Below are 26,922 nucleotides of genomic sequence, written 5' to 3' on the forward strand. Positions count from 1 at the left end.
CATGAGAACCAGGGCCTGGGATCGTGAGGCTACTTCCAGCTGTCTGTAGAAGGCCTCATCGACTTCCTCTTCCTGATCAGGTGGCCTGTAGTAAACACCCACAACAGTGTTCAACACTGTTCTTGTAGGACAAAATACATTGTAGGTCATAGTAGTTTCTCATGTAGTTCATGCTAAAGGAGTTGATTTAAGGATGAAAAAAATGCCATTCAGCAAATACAACTACCTTTTATTTTACTAAAACTTGTAACTTACTAAAGAATGCATAAAGGAATCCATTTACTAGCGTGGCTTAACCCTGGCTAATTTTAAAGATGTTTTACAGACAAAAGAGGTCAAAAAATTTTTAGCAAATTTTGCCTATATCTTTTCATCAGTAAGTTCCCCTATAAGAGATTATAAGGATGATTTGAAAAGTGTTAATAGAATTTATAATTATTGAAATATAAATATGTTCAGGTTTCATGGCTTCAGACAAATGAAATAAAACCAGTCCATTATGTATTATATAGTTTAGCTTAGTTAAGTGTTCAAAATCATCCCCAGATCAAAGGATTTTTTGAATTAGAAATCAGGGAGCAAATTTCAGTATGATAGTAGTCCTTTGACAGTGGCAGTATTTTTACTAAGTTCAGTGCTTAGAATATATACATCTTTTTTGCAACATCAGTACAGTGTAGGAATACTATTTTTCTTCATAAAACCTAAAATTCAGTAAAAATGACACAGATTTTTTTGGTAAATAAAATGAGATTCTTGTGGGAGTATCTAACATTAAGAAAATAAAACATTTATTTGAGTGAAAATTTGGGAAATTTCTCTTTCTTCTTGAAAAAATCCTGTTCATGTGATCTTTACATAGCATTGATAGTTTGGGATTCAAACTGGCATAGGAATTTGATAGATTTGTCTTTAAATGAGAACTTTTAATTATTTTTAATAGGAAAACATTTGCTTTTCTTAAGATATCTTTAGTATTAATCTTAGCTATCAGAAACTGAAGGCGTTTTGAACAACGATTAAGAAAGATTCTTTTTAGTTTTAAGCTCTTCATACATAGTATTAATAATATTTGTTTGACTAGTTCTTTTTTGAATATAAATGGGAAATTTTAATCATGGATAAAAGTAAAGCATTTAGGAACATCTGATTACAGAATAAATTCGTAAGAATATACGAAGTTTAAAAATTTTTTTTTAGGATTGTGTCACTTCTATAAACAGACTGGCAGCTCTTCAGGCGGCAGAAGTTTCCTGTATTTCAGGCTGACCAGGCTAATTTTGCAGTTTTTCAGCAAACCCAATTGGAAGTTCACGCTGGCAACGAAGAGCGAAAAGCGCAGCTTCCTTGCTGCCCTCCTGCCCCTGCGCGCAGCCGCTCCGTCCCTGCGAAGGGCGCAGGGCGCTCGTGCGGCTCCGCGAGCCCTCTGCGGACGCGTCCCGCTTAGGGCGAGAGGAGGCCGAGCTGAGCGCTGGTGGCCTGCTGGCAGCTCCTGAGCTGCTCGCGGGGCTCTTCAGCTGCAGCACGCGAAGCAGTAGGGGAAATCCAGGCTCACTGAACTTAATGAGAGTTGTGCCCTTTACTTTGATGGGAACAACATTTCTCCTAGTATCTTGATCTAATTCACAGTATCAGCTCTCTGTAAGTGTAATGATTGTGAAAACCTCTGCTAAATCTTATGCATGTAAGAAACTGCTCACCTGAATAATCCTTGAGGGTAACGTTGGCAGGATTTATTAGCCTGCGTGCGTTGGTAACAAAGCCCACACAGCTTCAGGACCAAAGCCGGTGTTCACCAGGCGATGTCCAAGTGTGGGAAAAGGGAGCCCGAATCTGCCTGCTCTATTCAGCTCTATGTACTCTCAGGAGAAAACTTCGGACTGGCCACATACCTCAGATGATCATTGTGTTGCTGAAAATTGGAGGGGTGAAAAGAATGCAGTATAAAGTGGAGGAATCGAATCTTGCAAAAAAAAAAAAAAAAGCTTTAAAATCTTTTTGTAATCCGGTTCTATACTAGTCTTCTTTCTTCATTTATAACCCTTGGCTTGACCCTATCAAAATAAAAACAGAATAGACAAAAATGAATCTCTACTGAACAATCAATTTTTTCATGCAAAGGGAAAGTATCAAAAATTCTGTGGGGCAAGGACTGTTGTATTTTGATCTGTGTTTGTGAGATTCCCAAGTCATTGAATAAATAATAAAATTTTATTTAAGGCTGATATTATACAGAAAGGAAAAGCTTGAAGTGCAATTAGTTATATAAATATCTTGCGTTATGTGTTATCTTGGAACACATCCTGTAAAATTTAGTATGTAAAGTTCCATTCACCTATATTTCAACATAATTTATTTCTTACTGAATTTTTTAGATTAGCATTTATATATTCTTTCAAGGATACAGTTACAAAATATACTTGAAGCATTGTCAACTGCCTAATTTCCTGTATCTGTATATTTATTGAAGACTGGGACAGGGAGAAGTTACTTGAAGCATGGATGTCCAATCCAGAGAACTGCTGCCAGCGTTCAGGGGTTCAGATGCCAACACCACCTCCGAGCGGCTACAACGCGTGGGACACGCTCCCTTCCCCGCGGACCCCGCGCACCACGCGCTCCTCCGTAACCTCCCCGGATGAAATCAGCCCCTCACCGGGAGACTTTGAGACGGCTGTGGTGAGTCTATAAATAGAGCTCAACCAACAGGGCAAAAGTGTTTATTTCTGGCCATGTGTACACCTACGCAGGCAGGAGAGCTACCACGACTTTTTTTTTATTTTTTTTGAAAATAGATTTGTAAAGGGTGTAAAGCATTTTGTTAGCAAAAGCGGTGAACAGGGAAGTTTACGCCTTAAACATGCTGTACAGTCAGGCAGTTGAGCATGTGGCTAATACAAAGCCCTCTGTTTTCACCTTGATGCCACTCTCAGAGTAAAATCTTATCCAGGCACAATCACATCAATGCACTTGGCTCGTCTGAGCTTTTCTTTTAAAGCTTCTTATCAAGATGTTCTCTTCTATTGTATCCATTTCCCCAAATATACTCAATGCTGCAAACCCTGCCTTTTAAAAATTTTTTTCATTAGAAAACAAAATTCTCTTTGTGTGCATTTTGAAATGTCAGCCCACTAGTGTACTGTAAGATCATAATTACTTTTACTATGTGTGGGCTGCTTCAAGCAGTTTACAAGGCTATTGCAAATTTGAAATATGAAAGCACCTTTCATTGAAATCAGCTTGATTCTTTTGGAAAACAGAGTTCTCTTTTTAATAATCCACAGCTGCAACATTATAAAACTCTCCATGACCTAAGCATTTTTCTAGAATATTATATACAGTCTTGTAAATAGATCATCCCTGGATATCACGTTAAAATAAAAATTTTGCATTCCTTCATAGAACCCTTTTTCTTGTCTAGCTATAAAATACTGAAAAAGAAGCTATATGGAATAATGTTATTATATATTTTTACTTTAGGAGTGAAACATTGTCCGGGAATATTTCCTAATTAAAATGTGTAATGCAGGATTACATGTGTTCGGTTTTATACTGTATGTTTTGTTTTTCAGTGATGGGCCTTAAGCCAGGACTGCAGGCTAGTGGTAGTGATTGTGGTTCTAAATCTATTGTATTGAAATCCAAATCTAGAGTTACACATATAGCATTCTCTTTTGCTTAAAAATCTTACGAAAAGGTATCAAAGTAATGTTTTCAAAACACTGTTTATGAAGTAACACCTATTCTTCTAAAGCCATTCATTTTGGCAGGCAAATGAAAAATAATATGAATAAATACAATCAAAGCATAAGCTATAAAACTCATTTTCAGATTTTGCTACTTTACATCCTATCTTATAATTAAAACCATTCCAGTAAATGTTTTATACTTGATTTTCTGCTTGTTTAATTGTACTGAGATGTTAGGTTTTACTTTGTGTTGTTTTTATCAAATTATTTCACATTTAAAATGGTCGCTTCTATTAAAGACAGACTCAGGGCTTCATTAACTTCCTTGTTTGAAAGCTAAATTTTAAACAAGATGATTGAAAACTAATAGACATGTAATAGTGAACATTTTTGATGCATTATCAACCTCTAAAATACTTAACTTTAGCAAAACAGTGAGATGAAATGACTGAAACAGCAATAACTGCCTTCATCAAGTTTTACAATTTAAAATCAAACTTGTTTTGTTTTGTTTTGTTTTGGCTGTAACACAAGTGCTTTTTAAAAGTGGCATGCCATAGGCTAACTTTTTGAAAATGTTGTCCTCTGTGTGTGTAATAACTAATATATTGAAATTTGAAGTAAATTTTTGTGGAATCTTTCCACTGGGGGAAAAAAAATCCATTTGTACTCCTTTAAGAAATACTTATGCTCATACCTAACCACAAGCAATGAGTAATTTCAGTGTTTGCAGGGTAAAGGCATCAATATTCAATATGTTATCTTTTCTATAGTAACTAGGTGCATAAAATTCAGCAGAGGTGTCTTCACTTCTGCTGAATTAGTTTTAGCTTAAGGTTTTCTGTATTTTGATTAAAAGCCTCAGCTTATTAAAAAAAATAGCATACCGGTAAATTAGTACTTAAAACAATTGCTGCTGCTGCACAACCCGATTGCTCTGCCTTTGCTTTGGGCCTGACTGTGTGAGATGCTAAACATTTTCTGTGGACTTCGCCTCCAAGCTCCGTTTCTGGCTGCCTGTGAGGTTGATGAAAAATCCAGGTCCCTTTTTCCCTTCCAACGCCAGCTCAAAGGTGTTGGTGCTCTGCGGGATGAAGCGGGAGGACGTAACAGCTGGCACCCCAAAATGTACTGTTTGGATGGGGGGGTACAGAAGAAGAGATAACTAAATCTTTCCTATTTCTATTGTAATAGCCTAAGTAACACTTTCTTCCGGTTACAGTTAGAAGATGTTTTTCACTACCAAACATTTCTTCACATTTTTGCTTGGATTTTCCAACATAATGTGTACTGCTAACAATATGAAAGGCTTTAGGATATTTCTTAATCAGAAGTTTGGGTTTTTTTCATCTACAGTGTGACATTTGTATGTGTAATATTTCTGTGTTTGAAGACCCCGTGGATATGCCTTGTGGGCATGACTTCTGCAGAGCATGCTGGGAGGCGTGAGTATATGTACTTTTATACCTTTTGAGAAATTTTTATACTTCCCATTTTGAAGAGACATAGACAATAAACATAGACAATAACACAGACAATAAAGACCTAGTATTAAAGTACTATTTGGGTTTCACAGAGTTGCTGTTTTGATCTTGTTGAATGTTTAATTTGTCATTCAAAGTGGCCATCAACTGTTCCAGGCTTACATAATGATTGTTTTGGGCCTGACTCAGCAGTGCTATTAAGCATGTATTTTAAACCTGTGTGTAAATAGAGAGTCTGCTCTTGGTTTGCTGGGGGGTGGGGTGCTACAGTTTCTAAATAAAGCATGTGCTTAATTCCATCTCTTAGTTTAGCACACTGAACTTAGGCATCCTAAATCCATTTCCAGTCAGCAAAACAATTAAAATGCATTCTTACACTGCGGCTTAATAATTGAGGAGTGAGCGTGAACTTAAAAATTTTATTCGTATAACTCTTGGGTTAGCATACAATTTTTTTAAAGCTAAAATAGTCACACTAATAAAAAGTCAGGCATGGATAATTATACTAGTATAAATATCAATCTTATTTCTGTTTCCTCAGGAATAATTATATCTGCATAAAGTGCCTTTGCATTCATCTTTGTTCCCATTCAAAAGATTGTACTACTTGAACTGTACTATTATAGCACAACTAGCCCTTCTGTAGCTTAGCCTAATTTAAATAAACCCATTCCTTCCATGTTAAGGAAGAACACTTTTTCCATATGTGCTTTTAAAAGGCGATTTCTAGGTGCTCAGAAAATTAATAGCCAAGCTTCTGTTGTCTTGTAACTTGTTGTGCAAAGGTTTGGAAGTTACTAAGAGATCACTGGCTCGACATGGTGCTTCTAATCTGGGGTCTGGACTGTGCGTACGGTGATTTGTGCATGCACTCGGGGCTGCGGTTCAGTGTCAAGCAAGTGTTCGTGGTGGTGTACGTAGGGTGGGATTCGTCCTTCCCAGCCGAGCTAGGCAGCGCGGCGCAGCGCAGCGTCAGGAGTGAGTCATCCCGTTCTAAGGGAGGCATCTAAGGCAGGATGATTTGGCAAGTCTCTTTACCTTAACTATTAAAGGGCCCCCGATGACTAACCTAGAACAGGTGCCTGTGCTTTAGACAACGAAAGCTGGATAAAATGAATGTCATCCTTGATGTCAGATTAATGAATAGATTATAGCCTTTAGACTAAGCAAACCTGTGCACTGCGAGTTTCAGTCCAGCTCTCAGCAGATTTCTGAGCTTGTTCTAGCTCGCATGCTGCTAGTGGTTAGGGACTATAAAGGTCTCCTAGAAATCTGTTTCCAAGAACAAAGCTGTTTTGACTAGCACAGTTGTAAAATCAATTGCATGTCTAATTAAGTATTTCCTGCATTAATTACAGTTATGTGTTCCTTTTCAGATGTAAGTTAGAAGTAATGCTCAGTTTGATTAAACATTGCATGGTAGTCTCTCATAAATGGCAAAGGTGGAAACCACAAATATATAGGGTTAAGCCTAGTTGTTAGTGCTCACTTTTGAACTGTGATGGCATCCTCTTATTTTTTTAAGTATGCTTGCCTCAAATCTGTGGCCCTTTTAGGCTAAAAGGGATACGTCCTATTCTTTGTTTAAGATAGATTAATTTGAAGGTCTGTGAACTTAGTATAAATACAAAAATAGTAATTCAGCAGCCTCTTAATTTTTACTTTTCATTCACAAATACTGACTGACAAAATTCTGGCAGATTTTTGAATCTGAAAATTCAGGAGGGTGAAGCTCACAACATTTTTTGCCCAGCATATGACTGTTTCCAGCTTGTGCCAGTAGACATCATAGAAAGTGTGGTTTCCAAGGAGATGGACAAAAGATACCTACAGTTTGACATTAAGGTAAATTATCAAACCGTTTCTGTATTCTTGAAATGTATTTCATTTTACTATAAATACCATGCAACTTCTGTGTAAAATGGTGCAATATGTAACTTTCCAAGTAGAAATTAATAAATTATACGTGCACTGAATTATTGGCTGTCTTACGTACTGTAGTACGAATATTTGATATAGCACTGAAAAAAAGAAGGAGCATTATATTTATTCCTCAAGTACAAATGCTGTACTTCCATAATGTGTAACCTAGTGCAGTATTAATAAAATTTTTGATCAAGCTAATGTCCATAACAGGTGATATGAAGCTTTTATTCTGCCAGACTTTTTCATGTTGACAAACTAAAATTTTAAAAAGTTTTTGAATGTTTTTTATTACTAAGAGACTATTTTCATTTACAAATAGTGCCAGTTTCCCATTTTGGAAAATTATTGCCACAACTGAATGACTTAGAATTTTTTTTCATCCAATGCTTGGTATGATTGCTATATATAGGAAAAGAAGTTAGAAAATCTTGATTTGGTTTTCTGATTTTTTTTTTAATATGTTGATTTTCATTGTTGCAACTTATTTTAAAATCTTTCTGTGGAACTATGGAAGAAGTTAGCTATAAAAGTTAAATCATTTTCCCTATTTTTTTTTTTAGGCCTTTGTTGAAAATAATCCTGCTATTAAATGGTGTCCTATACCAGCCTGTGAAAGAGCAGTAAGGCTAACAAGACAAGGATCGAATTCAACAGGATCAGATACACTCAGCTTCCCTATGCTAAAAGCCCCTGCTGTAGACTGTGGAAAAGGACATCTTTTTTGCTGGTTAGTGCTAGAAGCTTATCTGTGTCTACATAAACTCGTAGTCACTGCTATTCTGGGGATTAATAAGAAGTCACACTTAGCACCAAGCATGCAACAACAATTTGCGCAGGATGACATATGACTATACCATCCCGTATCCATGCATTAAATAACCTACAGTGCACAAATATTTTGGTATTTTGGGGCACAACAAAGGGTTATAATATTTTCTTTTCCCATTCATTATTAATTCTGTTAGATGCAAAACAGCTGCATGAAGTGTTGTGATTTTCAGTTCTGAGGGGGCAGGGAGAGAAGCAGGGTGTTGGTAGAGAGATTTTTGTGTCTATTCTGGACAGGGATAGTATGATTGAAACACGTGGCCCAGCCTGCATTATAGCACAGAAAATCTGGAATTTGTGACTCTGTCAGAATTCAGGTGGACTCACATCAGAAAAGCTGGAGTTCAAGAAGGGCTGTGCCAGATCATTTGCTCCATACGTAGCTAGTTCTGTTTGCCTGATCACTCCAATCCTTGTTTCGCTTTGGGAGTTGCACTTTTTCTTTACATTACCTTCTACCGAGTTGTAAGTTCAACAGAAGCTCTAGAAGTAATATAAAGGCTTAAGAGATATAAGAAAGCATCCCTCAAAGATTGGCTGAACTATTTATCCTCAGTTGTTCTATGGAAAGGACAGCAAAAATAATTTAAAAAAGCAGTGGGAGATTTTTCTGAAGTCTGGAGTAAGCCCTGTCCTAGTTCTGTGAGATTATGGAGGAGGAGTGGGTTAGAGATCATTTAAGCAAACCTGACACCCACAAATCCATGGGCCCCAATGGGATGCACCCACGAGTGCTGAGGGAGCTGGCGGACATTATTGCTAAGCCACTCTCCATCATCTTTGAAAGGTCATGGAGGACAGGAGAGGTTCCTGAGGACTGGAAGAAAGCCAATGTCACCCCAGTCTTCAAAAAGGGCAAGAAGGAGGACCCAGGCAACTACAAGCCAGTCAGCCTCACCTGCATCCCTGGAAAGGTGATGGAGCAGCTCATCCTGGAGGCCATCTCCAAGCATGTGGAGGACAAGAAGGTGATCAGGAGTAGTCAGCATGGCTTCACCAAGGGGAAATCATGCCTAACCAACCTGATAGCCTTCTCTGATGGAATGACTGGCTGGGTRGATGAGGGGAGAGCAGTGGATGTTGTCTCCCTTGACTTCAGCAAGGCTTTTGACACTGTCTCCCATAACATCCTCATAGACAAGCTCAGGAAGTGTGATTTAGATGAGTGGACAGTGAGGTGGATTGAGAACTGGCTGAATGGCAGAGCTCAGAGGGTTGTGATCAGCGGCGCAGAGTCTAGTTGGAGGCCTGTAGCTAGCGGTGTCCCCCAGGGGTCAGTCCTGGGTCCAGTCTTGTTCAACTTCTTCATCAATGACCTGGATGAAGGGACAGAGCGCACCCTCAGCAAGTTTGCTGACGATACAAAACTGGGAGGAGTGGCGGATACACCAGAGGGCTGTGCTGCCATTCAGAGAGACCTGGACAGGCTGGAGAGGTGGGCAGAGAGGAACCTCATGAAGTTCAACAAAGGGAAGTGCAGGGTCCTGCACCTGGGGAGGAATAACGCCAGTCACCAGTACAGGTTGGGGGTTGACCTGCTGGAAAGCAGCTCTGCAGAGAAGGACCTGGGAGTGCTGGTGGACACCAAGTCAAGCATGAGGCAGCAATGTGCCTTTGTGGCCAAGAAGGCCAATGGTATCCTGGGGTGCATCAGGAAGAGTGTTGCCAGCAGGTCGAGGGAGGTGATTCCCCCCCTCTGCTCAGCCCTGGTGAGGCCCCATCTGGAGTACTGCGTCCAGTTCTGGGCTCCCCAGTACAAGAGGGATGTGGCACTACTGGAGCAAGTCCAGCGAAGGGCTACAAAGATGATTAGGGGACTGSAGCATCTCTCTTATGAGGAAAGGCTGAGAGAGCTGGGCCTGTTTAGCCTGGAGAAGAGAAGGCTGAGAGGAGATCTTATCAAYGTGTACAAGTATCTGAAGGGAGGGTGTCGAGAGGATGGGACCAGACTCTTTTCAGTGGTGCCSAGCGACAGGACRCGAGGCAAYGGGCACAAACTGAAACACAGACRVTTCCATCTKARCATGAGGAAAAACTTYTTCACTGTGAGGGTGACAGAGCACTGGAAGAGGTTGCCCCGAGAGGTGGTGGAGTCTCCTTCTCTGGAGATATTCAAAACGCGCCTGGATGCAATCCTGTGCAATGTGCTCTAGGTGACCCTGCTTGAGCAGGGGGGTTGGACTAGATGATCTCCAGAGGTCCCTTCCAACCTCAACCATTCTGTGATTCTGTGATCAGACTGATGATTTAAGACTATTTTACTTTGAGAGTGGGACATCTTTTTCACTCCTGGAAAATCAAAAAGGGTCAACCAAAATACAGACATTCAGACAAATTGAGTAATCCTTTTTTCCTGGATGGGGCAGGAAGAAGAGATCCTGAGTAATCTGCTGGATTCCAGTATGTTAAAACCCTTAATGAGAGATACTTCTATTTCTTTCCCCATCATCTGGGGAAAGGAGAAAGGAACAAGAAGGAAGTAGGCATAATGAAACAGCCAAGAAAGCCAGAAAATGGAACTTCATGCTAAACCTCCTGGAAAGAGGTTGTTCACAGTGGATGGAGAACTCAGGAAAAAAAATCCTATGGGAACAAACCAGAAAAAGTTTCTACCAGTGAATGTATAACAAACCTTTGTGCCTAGATACCACGCTCTCATCCTTGCTTATGAGTGGTGGTCTCCTGAGAGAGAGAAGCAATTTCTCCGTTGACCTGAAGTACAGAGCTGAGACCAGTCTCGTGTAATATCGAGGTGGTCCTTCAAACACTGGCAGCCCCTGCTTCCTTTACACTGGCTGAATGTACTAGCTCCCCACAATGACCTCTGAGTGAAAATGTCCACTGAGTGCATAATTTTGATGAGAAATATCTCTCTGTTTCCTGATAATATTTCTGAGTTTTTTTTATGTGAAGGCTTTGAGATATAGTGCAAGCAAATACAGTTAAGATCTTAAAAAAACACCTCACTCTGTCAGCAGAATATTCAAAGAAGGCCTTTCCAAGGCCTTTTTTTTCCTCCCCACGAAAGTGAATGAAGACTTTCAGCAATGTCAAGAAAGTTCTGCTCACAACCGAAACATTCTGCAGTACTATAAATCAGAACTATTTGCTGAGGAGGTCATATTAGTCCTACAGTATAAAAAACCTGTGTATGATACAAAGAGTTCCTCTGCAGAAAAAGAACGTGTGTTCTCAGTTCAGAGGGTTTTCATCATTACTGTATGCTTGAAGAAAGCTTGCTTTATATCGTTTAAGATCAGTCAGCACATCCCACATTTCCAGACTTCTGTCACTTCTGCAAGTTTTACCCAGGTAGTCTACAGATTGGACTTTAGGATGTCAACTGATACTGCATTTAGTAAAAGATTTTTTCAGACTGTATCTGTCAAAAAAACCCAACCAGCCCCTAGATACATACTTGCTGTTGTGTAGTAAGGGACTATCCATGAAGTTATGTCAACGTAGAATTTCCTTTTCTAAGAACTGCAGCCTTCCTGCTCATAGAAATAAGAAAATTCTCTGGCTCTGTTGAGCAATTTCCCCTTTTTTATGTGGAAGTAGGAATGTTCCTCCTAAGTACAGAGTTCCTTTGAATTTACTCATTTTTCATAACTCACCACTAACAGTGCATTAAACAAAATCTAATTTCTTACGACAAAGATAAATTCTTCTCATCCTAATTCTTTATTCCATTCCCTTTCAGAAAAATCATTTTGCGTGATTTAAATGTAGTACACATGAAAACAGTGCACAGATCTGAACATCTGTGTATTATCAGCTAGATTCTTTATATTAGAACTCCTTCATGCTGCTCCACAAGCATAAGAAATTGCGGTGAGCAGACAGTTCTTCTGGAAAATGTATTTAGCAAGCACTGTGCACCTGGTTCTGCACCATCACCCCTCTCTCCTTTTATCCTAGAGGAAGATAGTCTCGTTCTGCGTGAGACATCTCTCTTCAGGAATACTTGGGAAGCTGATGATGAATTTTAACAGTGTTTTGCTATTTTGATTCATATCAAATTCATTATATGATCCAAATAATGTCAGTGAGGAAAAAGAAAACAGAAACGCATTCTTCTTGGACTCTGCTCTCAGCCTTTTCCGGAAATGGTAGCTGAAATTTGCTACAATTTTATTAAGTATGTACTGCACCTTCAAATAAAACCTGATGGTTAGCGAGGAATGCAGTTTGGAGGTGCTAACATTGTTAATTATGATGGCCAGTTGGTGTTAGTTCCCTTCATCCTGTCTTCTCCTGGACTCTGTCTAAAATACAAGTTTGTTTCATAAAAAGCTTTCTGAGCAGTAAGCTCATCACTCTCACTCTATTAAAATGGCATCCCAGTATAAAAATCCTTGTTTTGTGGTAGACTGGGAAAGAATGCCTTTCATGAGAAGTTGTGTAGGTTCCTGTTGTGGCTATCATGCATGTGTGAGATTGCGCTTCATTGAAAATCCTGCTTTCTGTCCATACTCAAAACTGCAAGGGTCAAGACATTTGGGCAATTATTTCCAACAGGCTCTAGTGGGAAAGGAAGGAGACTCAGAATAATGGGAAGTATTTCTTTCCCTGAAAGACACAAGTCTGTCTTTTACCCTTTCAGGAGCCCAGAAATTATTTCCATAGAATCTGAGTTAAGCTAGGGGAGCTCAGCTCGTACAGTGTAAAGAACATATAACTTTCTTATGTTTTTGCAAGATTTGCAAGGGGCTCAGTACCATTCTAGAAATGTTTGCATTTTTTATTTCTGTATAGTAGTATTGGTGAAAATGATTATTGTATGTCTGTAATGGTCTTTAAAATTCTCTAAAGTATGTTTAATTTTCTGCTTTCCAGGTCCTGAAAATATTTCAGAATTTAGGAGCAGAAATTAGTCTGTCTAAAAATTCAAAAATTCAAAAACATTGAAGAGACATTTTCCTCCCCCCCCCCCCATAGTAGATTGACTAATCACCCTTTACCTTAAATCTGAGTTTGTTAATGTTAATACTTGCCAGCCCATTTCAGTCCTCTCTGGGAACATGTACTGTGTGAGAGGTCTTGGCTCTCTTGAAGTCAATCATTTAAGTGTACTGCTGTCCCACAGAAGTGAAAGGTGACAGTTTTCAACCAGTGCTGTGATCTTCTTAGTACAGGCAAGATATTCATTCTACTACAGACTTCCCCAACTGTGGACCCCAAGTACCTTCACAGTAGAGCTGCAGATCCTTGTGCAGTGAATTTAAGCTTGTTTGATAGCAGACTGGTTAGTGGATAATAGGTCAAAAACTGTTGCCCTGAGCATTTCTTTGTTCACAAGTTCCTGCTTCAGATGTGGACAAGAGTGATCAGAGGGGTATTGATTTAATTTCTGAAACTACATTGCAGAAAGCAGTTTGCCATTTGATCTGCATAAAACTTGCATATGCTCTGATGCGGCTGGTGCCCATCTGAAATACACTTCCTCTGTGAATTTTTTTGTTTGACGTGACAGATGTCTGAAGCTATTTGCTGCCTCTCCAGTAAAAGAGGGAGTCATTACAAATTTGGAGTCCATATTGGCACATCTACACCCAAGCACCATCTGGAAGCCATCTATCTGCTGCTGTGTAGTAGTGATTGCCATCCTTGAAACTAGTAGTAATTCTAAGAGAAATTCAAGGGAGACATTTCTCTCCTGTGTCCATATAACTTGAGCTAAAGACATCTCAATAGAGGTTTGGGTGAAAAGAGTGAAAATCCATAAACACTTAATGCAGGTTGAAGGGCTTGGATCTTGTTCTAGATTGAAAAGGTTGAATCTAGTTAAAGATTAATTATTGCAGGTGAATAGGGACAAATAATTCTACACGAAATGCATCTCAGCTGTAGCGAACTATCTAGTTTTGGATAATCCTTTTATTCTGAGTTGAAATTCACCTTTTGCACAGAAGCTTTGCTAACACTTTGTGGCACTAAAATAGGAGCTGGATGTAACTCAGACTACAAACCAGTTGATTTATTTTCCATTGTAATCTTAAAATGCTCTTTTCCTTTCTCCTCTAAATTCTTTGGTAATCTCAATGACAGTAATCTATGCCTGTGAGCAAGTAATCTGAGAATATTTTAAAGTAATGGTAATTGAATGACTTTTAATCTTCCAGACTTAATTAAAGTTTGAGCGTCTCATGATTAGTTTCCATGTTTTTTTGGTTTGAACCAACACAGAGCTTAATTTAGGCCTTAATTTTAAATCTATAAAAAGATTAGTTATTGTCCATCCATCTTAATTTTCAGGGAATGTCTTGGTGAAGCACATGAACCTTGTGACTGTCAAACCTGGAAAGACTGGCTACAGAAAATATCTGAAATGAAACCAGAAGAACGTAAGAGGGTTTCTCATGTTTTTGAATTTTGCTGTATTTTATTTTTAGAGGTTTTTTTTCTAGCTGTATTAAGTAAAAACTCTACATTTGTTGAAAAATAGGATAAAGGAGAGGAAGACAATGAAGCCCCTCCATTAAAATGAGGAGCTGCACAGCTTCATGGCTTTAACCACGTCGGCTGACGTGGAAGCGTGGCACATTAGGCAGCATTAATGGTAGACTATTCTCCTTAAAACCATTCTCCAGTCTGTCATTGTGAATCTGTACATATCAGGATATATAAAACTCTTTACTCTTCCTCTTACAGCATTCTTTTGTAAATTTATGTGATTTATTCCTGACTATAACTTTAATTTAATTTGTCCTGGTCAATTTTAAACCTTTTAGCCCAGTTTGCTCTTCTGTTTGAATAGTGCTCCATGCAGTTATTTAAAGTGTGCTTTAAACTACTTTGAGCTAGCAGGTGATAATAATAGTGAGGTTGAGGATGAATTGTGGAGGGAATTGTGGGGAATGGCTTAATGTTAAATAACTTTTAGTGAAACAACTACTAAGATTTGGGTTTACACAAGACAAAAGTTTTATTGGAGTGGTCAACAGAAACAAAATAATTAAACATTAACAGTAATTGGAATAAATCCTAACGTAACTTGGTTACAATTCAGAACCTTTCAATAATATGTTATAAATTATTTTGTAAAGCATAGAAAATTATGGAAAGAGGGAAAATACAGCATATTTTGTCAAATTTTATGACAATTTTTCTCATATATATTTTTCTTATGTATATGTTATATATCTTGTATACAAAATGAGTCTATATATAAAAGTAAAATATATTACACTATATAAATAATATGCATAATATATAGATGAGAATGTGGATGTATATTTTTATATGAGAAATATGTATATATGGTGAAGAATTATGATATTCTGTCAAGAATTAAGTAAACATATATCTTTCCTAATCTGATTTTCACAAAGGATTTCACAAATACAGTTTTAACTTCTCTGCTTTTCTCATGCTTTGAATCCCCCTGTCACCCTCATAAAGTTGTGGGAGTTAGTGAGGCTTATGAAGATGCTGCCAACTGCCTGTGGTTACTAACTAACTCTAAACCATGCGCCAACTGCAAATCTCCAATTCAAAAGAACGAGGGCTGCAACCACATGCAATGTGCGAAGGTAAGAAAGACCTTTCAAATAATTTGTTTCATACAGTTGAAACCATAATTCAGGTTGCGTGCAGCATATAGACATTTATGAGCACAGACATTCCACACCCCTGAGATTCATGCCTGCGATCTGTAGGAAGAGTGGAACTTGTTGAAAGAATTATGCAATTTGCAAATTGTGTATTACATGTATTTAGGAAATGTTTCATATTTAGTGAAATCTGGTTGGTTGGCAAGTGAACAGTGGAATGATCAAAATTTCATAAACACATAAGAGCTGCTGGCAATACAGTAAAAAAGGAAACAAATCAAGAGAAAGAGCATATGTAGTTGGCGGAAGATGATACATTTTAAGGAGTAGTAAGCACTAATGAAGGTTTGACCTTACTGCATTTTTCTTTTGCATTATTTCTCTAACATAGCAACAAAACAGAGAATTTTAAATGGAAAAATGTAAAAAGGAATTAATCATTAGGAATGAAAAAACAGTAAAGCAGTAATGTCAAAAGAAACTTATTGGTGACAGCAGCCAAAAATTAGTCATGAGTTTGCACTATGCTACCAAAATAGAAAAAATATTTTTTGCCATGAGTTCAGTATCATTTGAGGATGCTTATTCTCTCAAATAGGGTAAAAGCTGCATATTTAGCATACCTCTTTATTTCAGAAATATCTTATTTAAGCATAGCTAATATCTCATTAAAATTAAGATACTAGGCACACACTTGACATAGTTGGCTTCTGATAAAAAGGCTAAGAGATTTAGAAAACAATTTTATTTTTTCTGGCAAGTTTTCAGTCTCTCTCCATTGCAATCCAGATCCCATTTTCTTTATATTATCATCACATATTCTCTCTCTGTCTGTGGTACAAATTGAAGGGGCTTTTGAAGTTTGCTGGTTATTTTTTCTTCTTCCTAAATGATTTTTTAAAGAGCTCCTAAATTCCATAGTGTTACAAAGTGTACAAGGTATGTTGATCAGCACAATTTGAAATTTTCCAGACTATAAGCAGAAATAAGAGTGTTTGAAATAGTTATTCATGGAAGAATTTAATTGGGGCCAATAATGAAAGAATTCATATGTGGGACGTAACAAAAATCTTTTTAGTTATTTGACAGCAGTTGTTGCCACTGACCTCATCTCAACAGAATGAAAGTACAGCTTCAGGCTTGAAAAGGCTTTGGCCACTAAACACTGCTGAATATAGATAATTTAATTTAGTACCATTCTGAGGCACTGACTGACAACCGCAGTTCTCCTTTTTCCTATGAACCTGTATGTTAAAACAGCTTAAAGTGGCCCTAAAACAGGCAGATTCCTTTTGTGGAGGAGAAATCTCTGCAAACAGGAGCTGCCTCCTCTCAACCTAGTGAAGAAGGAAGGGTGCCCTCAAGGTCGTTCCAGGGCTCCAATGCAAGGTGGAGCAGACACCTCTCCTGTCTCTTCATCCACGAAAGTAAGGGTCTGTTACGAAGCTCCTGCCCTTGCTGCAGTAACTTCTGCTCAGATCTACCACATGAAGAGCAGAGAGCTGCGACTGTCTCTAGTCAGTTAGCACACGCCTTGGATACGCTTTAGACGTAAAACCACATTTGTGTATTTAGACAGGCACAGTGCTGTTTTATGAGCCTGGTTTCCCGGGAAACGAGGCTTATGCAATCCTGGTGTCTCTCTCACTTCCCTAACTCTGGTAGGTTTTTAACCTTCTGGGTACTTTGAACAAGATACAAAGGAGCAGGAGAGGCTTCAGAGGTATGACGTTACTGCAAGTGTCATGAGACTTGGTAGCTGTACCGTGCAGAGACCTACTCTATACTGCCACGGAGCGAGAGGCTGAAGTACCCGCTCAGCGATTACCTCCTCTGCTTGGCTCAGCCAGTGGCCCGTCAGCACAGGTGTGATTTGGGAGCCAAGCCAGCGCTGCCCCCCGGCCAGTGGCCTGTTAGGGGACGTAAAACAGATCTCAGGGCTTGGGGAGAAGATGTGTGGAAATAGATGGATGCATTTTTGAGGGTTTAATGAGAGTGGGGAAACTGGAGGTATTGGAGGAGGGTCTCGTGTTGGGGTCAATGTTGGTGAATGTTGAGTTACAGAAGAAGCTGTTGGAGATGTGGTGAGAGACTAGAAGATAGGATGAAGAGGTCCTGGAGGAGATAAATTGGGAGAGGTAGGATTACTGCAGTAGGAGCATGAGACACAAATCCATAGGAAATCAAGCTTTCGTAGTTTTGTTGCTCATGGAGCAACTTGGTTTTGGTATGATTCTTTTCTTACAATGAATATGTGATAAGTGATTTTGAATGATAGATAAACTACACAATTATGTACACTCAACACTCTTATGCATAATTATTCTTATACTACCATTTTCTATAAGCGAGCAGCTCCAAAAAATGTTTAAGAACAAAGAAGGTGCACTACAGTAGCAAGAAGAAATATCCCTAGTCTGCATTGCTTTTTAGAAGAAAAGCAGCACCACTGGTGAGATGAAATTTGCAAAAGTACAATCGAATAATTAGGTTTCATTTGTTCCTATAATATATTTAATTGAATGTATAAAGCAACTACTGATGAACACATTTTGTATGGACTAGATATTCCTGGAAAAGTTAAACAGGTTAAATTTATCAGAGAGAGGAACAATGTGGCTTAATTTATCGAATTCCAATAATAATGGCAATGGCTGCTTATTAATTAGTGTACATTTTTGCTTCAGTTTTTTAGGATTTTTCTTTGCTTGTCTATAAACCAGATAAAAAAAATTCACCCGCTCTTAAAGTCTTCTGTCCATCAATGTATAGCTTCAATTATTTTGAAATAAACCAGCTGAAAACACAGTGCCATGTTGAGAATAATACAGTTTGATCTCTGATGCAGAGAAGCCTGCACAAGGCAGATCCACTAGTAAGGTGTTATCTGTTTTGAAAGCTCTCTACTCAGTAGATGGTGAAAAGGCTTAGCTTGAAGTAATCACTCTTCACAGTTTATGTTCTGTTTCTCTTTCTTTAATAGTTGCTATTACTGTTTTGCACCAGGAACTCCACATGACTAAAATACTGATAATCACATTTCTTGAATTGCTGTTAAGAAAGAAAAGAAAGGAAAATATTACAGATGACTGAGATTTGACCTAAATTTTATCATTCCTTTAGAGTATATGTTTTTAGTTATTTCATAGATAAGGTTAGTTGGGCATTTTTAAGGTTTTAAGTGCCCTTCCTACCTCACAGCAAATTTTAACTCAAAGCACTTCTTTCACATTCACTGTACTACAAAGATATCAGCAGTCTTGCAGCTGGAAACAGCAGATTCCAAAAGGATCTCTCTTGAACTACTGACACTGATCACAGTACAGACAGCACTAGAATTGAGAGAAAAACTGTTCTTTTCTACCTGGAGAATATTTAAGATTCTGAAAAATTACTGCTTTCCAAATTGGAAAGAAAGTCAAAATCTTGAACATTTTTCATGAACCAACAACTGAAGAAAATTCAGGTAAGGTCAGTTGAAGCATTGCATTCTGATAACGGAAATGTTTTGTTTTAATTTTGAACATTTTACATTTAAATGCATATTCCTCTATAAATTATTTGTTTCATTTTAATGACATTGAAATTAAACTTACTGATAATTTCACATCTCTCTTTAAAGGTAGGAAATTTCTTAAAGCCAACCGTTTCCCATGAATGGTTTCTGTGTCACTTAAACAACAGGACTGTCTTGTTTTTAAAACAAAAAACAAAGAAAACCCTTCAAAACCAGGCCTAACCAGATGTATTTATCATTTGATTTATTCCACCCACTTGAAATTTAACTTGTAGATCCAACACAATCCTGTGATCCAAGGAACAAAAATTATGACTGACATGGTTTGATATCACAGATCTTCTGCAGTATGTAAAGTAGGAAGAAGCCTCCTCAGACATTTTATTTTTGCCATAAACACACTCAGGATGATGTTAATCCTTCAGTTGTTTATGGTGGAATAATGATGCATAACTGCAAATCTACAACATATCAGCTTCTTTTTTTTCCCTTGTTCTTTCTCTTCTGAAGTGCAAATATGACTTTTGCTGGATATGCTTAGAAGAATGGAAGAAGCACAGCTCTTCCACTGGAGGCTATTACAGATGCACTCGCTATGAAGTTATTCAACATGTAGAGGAACAGTCCAAAGAGATGACAGTAGAGGTAACAGATGAAAATATTTGTTTAAAAAACAGCACAAAGGCTGCAATTTTCTATTTAAGATGGGTTTCACAAAATTCTTCCCAACCAGAGCTTTAAATGGGAAAATATAAATTTGAATATACTGAAGAGACGGAAAGAAAATACTGCTTATTTGTGGGTAACAGCATAAGATTTGGTTCTGTTGTTGGCTTTTTTAACAACCATTAGCTAACTTTAGACAAGTCATTTTACTTCTCTATGCCATGGTTTCCTTCTGTAGAATGGGTGTGCTGGTACTTTAGTTAGCCCTACAGAAGACTTGTCTTCACCTTGGCGTTTGGAAAGTCTGCTTGAAAATATCATGCATGCACAATGTATCGACTCTGTAGCTATAGTATTTGCAGACGTAAAATTTTTTTTTCAAAAATTGCTTTTGTCTGTTTTCTTACATGGCACTCATCAGCAATGGATATAATGCTTTATGTATTGTGGGAATAGATACAGTTAGTTATACAATTATATGTAATGATGCTTGTTAAATTAAACCATAAGATTTATCTTGGTTTGTTTTGTTTCCTTCCCCACGTCTTATTTTCTAGGCTGAAAAGAAACACAGAAGATTTCAAGAGCTTGATAGGTTTATGCACTATTACACAAGGTTTAAAAACCATGAACTTAGCTACCAGGTGTGAGTTAAACCATTTTTACTAATTTCTATTTCCATTTTATTCATCCCAAAATGATTAACTTACTGTGTTTTATTTATTTTCTTGCTTTAGTTAGAACAGCGCCTTCTAAAAACAGCCAAAGAAAAGATGGAGCAGTTGAGTAGAGCTCTCAGTGGAAGTAAGTAGAATTTGTTAGTATTTGCTATAATCTGTGAATTTGATTTGAAATCAAATCAAATCTGTTTTAGCTAAGCCTTCTTTTGAATAGAGCTCATTTCAGTCTGCTGTGTGATGTGATCTCTCCAGCACTGGAATTCATAGGTTGTGGATAAAACCTAAATGTAGTTTGTAGAGTGAATTTTACGTATCCAAAGATACAGGAAAAACAGCATTAGTAAGAGAGAAGCTAATATTCTGTGCTTGTTTCTTATAATAAGAACACTGTATAATCATTTAGAACCTGCTGTTGTTTACTTGCAAAATATTTAACTGACATGCATATAAATTTCACTATTTTGGAGAAAAACTCTTACAGTAAAAGAAATGCTGACATCAGCAGGAAAAGATTCTCACAGTGCTTGTGTCACCTTGCAGCTGAGGGAGGCTGTCCTGACACTACATTCATTGAAGATGCTGTACAAGAGCTTCTAAAAACTCGCCGCATTCTCAAGTGTTCTTATCCATATGGATTCTTTTTGGAGCCTAAAAGCACAAAGAAAGAAATATTTGAACTTATGCAGGTAATAAATGCATATATTTTGCTTTTATACTGACACTTTTTGGTAGTATTAGTTATCCATGTCACTTTGTGTTTTTTGTAGTGTAAGACTAATATGCTTCATATTTATAACCAAGTTTGGAAATAAGTGCATTTTTATTCTATAACACAGTAGCTTTTAGTTCAATCTTAGAGTGAATTAAAATAACACTGCTGCAGGAGGAGCAGGGTAAGGGACAGGTGGATGAGGAAAAAAGAGGAAAACTGTTTACTGTTATCCTGATTTTCTGAAGATAACATTTCAGCTGAATTCTCATTGTGAACCAGCTTCATAGCCAAAAGCCAAAAGATGCCTTCCACAAAGAGCTCTTCCACCGGCTCCTGGCAAGTAGCAAGCAGAGATACTTGCATCTCTCAGACTGCAGAGCAGCCTGGAACAGGGGCAGGGGTTATTCTGGGGTAGGGAGGAGCTCTATAATAACTCCATGCAATATTTATCTCCTTTCCCAGCTCTTCTCACCTGTTTTTCCCTACTCACGTGTCTGACACATCAGTGAGGGCAAAATTGGGGAGTATCTTTGTGGTGATGGCATCAGCTGAGCTGGGCAGGGGCTGCTGCCTCCTTCCTTCCCGTAGGGCCCCGAACATGTGCGATGAGTGTGTGAGTGCAGGGAACCCTACTCCAAGCGGGAGGCAGAAGTCAGGTCAGTAAAGGGTAGGCTAGAAGGGCAGGTATTCTGGGGTGAGGAATGGACAAGGTGTCTTGTTACACTCGGAGGAACTGGGGAACTAGAATTCAGAGAGCAGGAGTTTGAGTGTGCATCTACATATGGGATAGGATGGAGCCAAGGCCAAAACATCACAGGAAAAATGAGGCAAGCAGTAAAGTTGCAGGGCTGCTAGAGCAGGCTTCTCAGCGTGCACTGACCACTTCAGGGCCTGGCGTGGTCATTACCTGGCTCAAAGTCTTACTGATGAGTCAAGGCTGTTGTGTCAGGCAAAGTACTGAACACTGAATAAAAAGGTGATTTCTGCCTTCAGCCAACTTTGAATCAAAGAAGAAAGAACAGAGGGAGAAGCAGAAAACAAACTATTATAGGTCATCCTGCCAAGCAGATTCTCAGTATGTCATTTCTGTAGTTGTAACAATTCTAATAGTAACAATTATTTGAGAGTTGGTGTTTCAGGGGCCTCCTGCTGGATGATATTTTCAGGAAAATGGAAATCATTCAGTTCAGTGTTTATGGTGGAGTTCTGCCTGATGTTAATTTCACTGTAAAATCATTTTATTCTTTACTTATTACTACTGCAGACAGACTTAGAAATGGTCACTGAAGACCTTGCACAGAAAGTGAACAGGCCTTACCTTCGGACTCCTCGCCATAAAATCATCCGTGCAGCTTGTCTTGTGCAGCAGAAGCGGCAAGAATTTTTAGCCTCTGTGGCCCGTGGTGTTGCTCCTGCAGACTCACCAGAAGCACCAAGGCGCAGGTAATCCAGACAAAATAGTGTGCAACTCAAAGAAGTTCATTTGATAGCTGTCAAAGTGGGTGAATCCACCTACCCACTCTCATCCTTTGACAGCAAGGTAAAGTGGAGCTGATAAAATTGGTGGCTGTAGATCACCAGAGTGGCATTTTCTTGGTCATTTGACCCATGCAGAATTATGACTTTTCACAGACTCAAATGCACATATGCTGTTAATCAACCACCCTTTGTTGATGAAACTGCAAATGAGAAACCTGTGCTGGCTTTTAAAATTGCATCAAAACCCGAGACCAAGAACGGTCTTTGGGAGCACTGAAGGCGATGGGCCTGTTTAGTTTAGAGAGGCTGGGATTCTATTTTTCACTTCCTTGGCACTTACAGAATCAGATTCACTGTATAAGTCAGTGTTGGTACCTGGTCAGCTAACAAATAGTGTGATTTGAAATCAACATTTAAGTAAAAAAACATATGCTAAAAAACCTTTAAAGCGATAGTTGAACAAATTGAGCAGCAGTGTTTCACTACTGTTTTGTTGCAACTATATTTTAAACCACGTGAAGCTACTATTAGTTTGGTATGATTGTACATGACTTACCACTAAATCATACTTCTGTCTTTCATGATGACAAGTTAAAAACCTAAAATTGGCTTTCAGTTTTCTTTCAATAGAATAATACATATCAGTTTGCAAACTCCACTATTACTACTTTATGATAAAGAATTTACATCACATAGTTACTTACATGGACAATTCTGCTGTCCCCACCTGTTCCACGGCAGCAAGTATGCTGGACACCCTTAGGACAGTACACATTTACCAGGGGTTCTGTATGCACTCATAATTTGAAAACTTTTGGGGTTTACCCCTTGTATTTTGACTTCAGGTATCCAAACAGTATGAACTGAGTGTTGGAGAATCACTGCTCTGTATATTGCAGCTTCTCCATATAAATTGCTTCCCCTTTTGTGATATATTAATGATTAGATGTTATGGCTTCCATTCACTTTTATGCTTCAAGATTGACACTAAATACCTGGCACACTCAGAAAATCTGTAAGTGCTTGCTAAATATATTGAGCAGTTCTGGAATTGCCAACAATTTAATTGTATGGTTTTCCTAATGAGTTTTAAGGTAAGAATTAAAGCAGAAGATTTGTTAACTTGAGAGACTTACAATTGCACTACTTTTTATAGGCTGATGTGTTTTGGAGCTGTGTAGGTTGTTTGTACTGTATTCTACTTCTAAATTTTATGGTATATCTCCTTTAATTTTATAGCTTTGCTGGTGGAACGTGGGATTGGGAATATTTAGGATTTGCATCCCCTGAGGTAAACTTTTTTTTTAATTTTTAATTTAGTTCTGCATAGAAACATAGGTATGATCGTAATCTGCATGAAGAGCTTCTTTATTTTGATTCAAAGCATATCAAGTTGTCAAAGTTTGGTTTTATTTATTTCACAATAGAAGGAAATATATGCATAGATAATTGTGCAATGACTCTAAACAATGATTCTAATATGGGTATAGTTATTTCAGATGGCATTAGGTGAGCTACTTTGTATTAAACATTTTCCAACTTCATAACCAGTTTTAAAGTTGTGTATAAGCTGGTGTCTATGTGCTGGGGAATCTTAAAGTAATGAATATATGAAACTGTGTAGATTACTTTTGAATGCAACATCAGTCCAGCAGAATTCAATAAAAAGTCTAAGAAATTTCCATACTTTCATAACAATCCAACAAAAATGCACAGGCATACAATTAAATAGTTAACCACTTGAAATATTCTTTTTAAATTTTATGTATTAAAGCAGGATGGAAATCAGGTACACATACCAGATGAATTTCTGCTAACTAAACCGCGAATGAAAATTGCAATTTTTTTAATGAATATTCTACAATCTCTATATGGGAAAAGACTATATAATTTTCAAGAAAGCATTAAGATAGGAGAAGCTTCCTATGAAGCTTTCCCTTATCATCTCAATATTTATTTAATATTTTGAGATCATTAGATTAAAGCATACAGTTAGGAAGGAAACTTCATCTCAACATTTCCTTGTTGCTGCTTTCTTTCTAGCTAGTCATTTTAAAAGATCCTGGAAAACTCCATATACTCTCTCTTTATATTTCCTTTGCTATTGTTGTTGGCTAGCATCATCATGCTGGTGAGAAAATAGCTTGCTTCTCTACAAAAAATCGACTTGTTTCTCTTGTCTACTTCCTTTAGTCTTTTGTTTTTAAATAATTCTGTGTTTTATAATATTAAATTGTGATGTTACTGTGTCATCAGTGGAACTGGTTTTGAGAAAAAGCTGATAAGCAATATGCTGATAAGTTGTTTAGCAGTAGGTACCACTGCAGTTATGCTGAGATGATGACTTATGAGTTTTTATGATTTGCCTAGATGAGTATTGTCTGATGCAGGTTGGCTTCTTTGCTACATAGTTATCAAAGATACTTGCAACCACCTATGCTAAAGGAATTTTGTAGAATTAATAATGGTCATCTTTGTTTATTTTTAGTGAATTTCACTACAAAATTTTGACATAGAGCTGTACTTTTACTGACAAGTAGTAGAATATCTGTGTATACCAGATTGTCACAGAAAACAAAATCTTACTGTTTTTAGCAAAGAGCACTGCTTGTTATAGGCCATTGTGTGAAATTTCTGTATTTCTACCCAACAGAATTAAAACTTGCTTTGCTCAAATGTGTAAAATCTTTCCAAGTAATCAGAAATAAAATTGTTTCAGTAGTAGTTGAGATAACTATCTAAAGCATAAAAAAACAGCCAAATGTATTGTTAAATGGCTACTGGCAAAATCTATGATTTTATTGCAAACAGATGAAAGACAAAATCTGATATGATTTATAAATCTTAGTGTTCATTTTTCATCATTCCTTATCTGACTCATAGTGATATCATATATTTTTTAACTAATTCAGTTACATTGTTTCATATCAAATTTTGATTTTTTGTTTTTGTTTGGAAGGTGGAGCAGGTCAGTAATACAAAATATTAGCAACCTTCAGTTTAGGAATCCCAAAGCACCCTGGGACCTGGAAGAGTATTTGGGGAACAATCACTTTGTGCCTGCCCTGTTTTTATGCTGTTCCCTAGGCCAACAAGCAGCTACTGCTACTGCTGGAGACAGAATATTGGGCTAAATGAACCTTTTGTCTGAGTCAGTACAGTGATTTTTATGTTCTTATAATTTTCACGAATCATCTTAGGTAGACAAAAATCTGCCCACACTGATCATTTTGTAACAATTTTTTGGGGCTTGCATATGTCATAATGAATGAGAAGTTGGTCTGAAAAACTTCAAAGAAAGCCAATATACAATAGTAATACCCTTAAAATTAATAAGGTCATTGTGTATGAGAAATGACATGTGTTGATTTAAATTTTAGGTATTTTAGATGTTGAGGTATTCTGGGATAATGTATATAGAGTTGATGTACAACAGGCATGTTAATGGTGATGTTGTCTTTCCCAAGGTATTTGGCCAAAGAAAGTCTTGTATTACAGATCTCCCAACCTGGGGTTTAGGGAAAAAAATATTAGTATTCTTTTCTGAAGAGCTAGTACCTATGTGTATATTTTTATTGCCTTGTGTAAATAAATAACTCAGATTAACAAAAGATCTTACCTACATAGTCAGATTCAGTGTCAACTGTACTAACCAAAAATTCCATCTGGAAAGTGCCAAATTTGCCTTCAAGCATAAAATCATCCTCTTAATGTTAGCAAAAGTATGGAAATGTAAATATTTATTTGCAAATATTAAGATAATAAACCCTTGGGATATCAGTCTAACATAGTCAAAGTGAGCCTTTCCTATAAATATGACAAGTGAATGTCCTTGGTGAATATGCACAACATGAGAAATTATAGTCTGCAGGGGTTCAGATCTCTATGATGTGGCTCATTAACAACTCAGGTTAGGCAAAAATAAAGAGGAGACTTGTAATTCATCAAAGAAAAATCCATCAAAGACCGTTCAGCAGAAGGGTATCAGCTGTGGCTTAAGAAGTTCCTGAGCTGTAGTTTCCTAGAGGTTGGGAAAAGTATTGCAAGTACCAGTATACTTCTGCCCGGTTTCTAAACCCTTCAAACGGTATTTTCTACTGGCCATTGGTGGCCACAGGACCCTGAGATAGTCCATTGGTCTGACTCAGATTGTTTTTATATTCTAAAATCATTAGATGTGTATTTATAAAAAGAAGTGTGTGTGTGAATATGTATGTAAAATTGGGTATCAAAACTTTTAAATAAAAAAAATCTACAGGAGATTGCAAGTATTCACATATCTGCAATACCTCAAGTATTTTTATTTGCTAGTTCATTATTTTATAGATTTAGTGTTACCTGGTGTCTTTTTTTAATGCATTGCATGATATAACCTGCAATTTATT

General features: G+C 37.6%; 1 protein-coding gene across 6 annotated transcripts in view; it reads left to right on the forward strand.

The window, feature by feature from the left end:
* Positions 1-26,922, forward strand: part of ANKIB1 (ankyrin repeat and IBR domain containing 1) — a 73,556-nt gene that overhangs the window by 40,803 nt on the left and 5,831 nt on the right. For 5 of the 6 annotated variants that reach the window (XM_026065350.1, XM_026065352.1, XM_026065351.1 and 2 more), the window contains 12 exons: positions 2,471-2,679; positions 5,046-5,134; positions 6,874-7,018; positions 7,660-7,826; positions 14,186-14,274; positions 15,332-15,462; positions 19,511-19,645; positions 20,224-20,310; positions 20,404-20,470; positions 20,887-21,032; positions 22,323-22,501; positions 23,777-23,828. In XM_026065350.1, coding sequence (XP_025921135.1) covers positions 2,471-2,679; positions 5,046-5,134; positions 6,874-7,018; positions 7,660-7,826; positions 14,186-14,274; positions 15,332-15,462; positions 19,511-19,645; positions 20,224-20,310; positions 20,404-20,470; positions 20,887-21,032; positions 22,323-22,501; positions 23,777-23,828 — 1,496 coding nt within the window. The remainder of the gene's footprint in view (positions 1-2,470; positions 2,680-5,045; positions 5,135-6,873; positions 7,019-7,659; positions 7,827-14,185; positions 14,275-15,331; positions 15,463-19,510; positions 19,646-20,223; positions 20,311-20,403; positions 20,471-20,886; positions 21,033-22,322; positions 22,502-23,776; positions 23,829-26,922) is intronic. The other variant, XM_026065353.1, reaches the window with a different exon arrangement.

The sequence above is a fragment of the Apteryx rowi genome, unplaced genomic scaffold, assembly GCF_003343035.1.
Source record: "Apteryx rowi isolate R43461 unplaced genomic scaffold, aptRow1 scaffold_226, whole genome shotgun sequence".
Classification (NCBI taxonomy): Eukaryota; Metazoa; Chordata; class Aves; order Apterygiformes; family Apterygidae; genus Apteryx; species Apteryx rowi.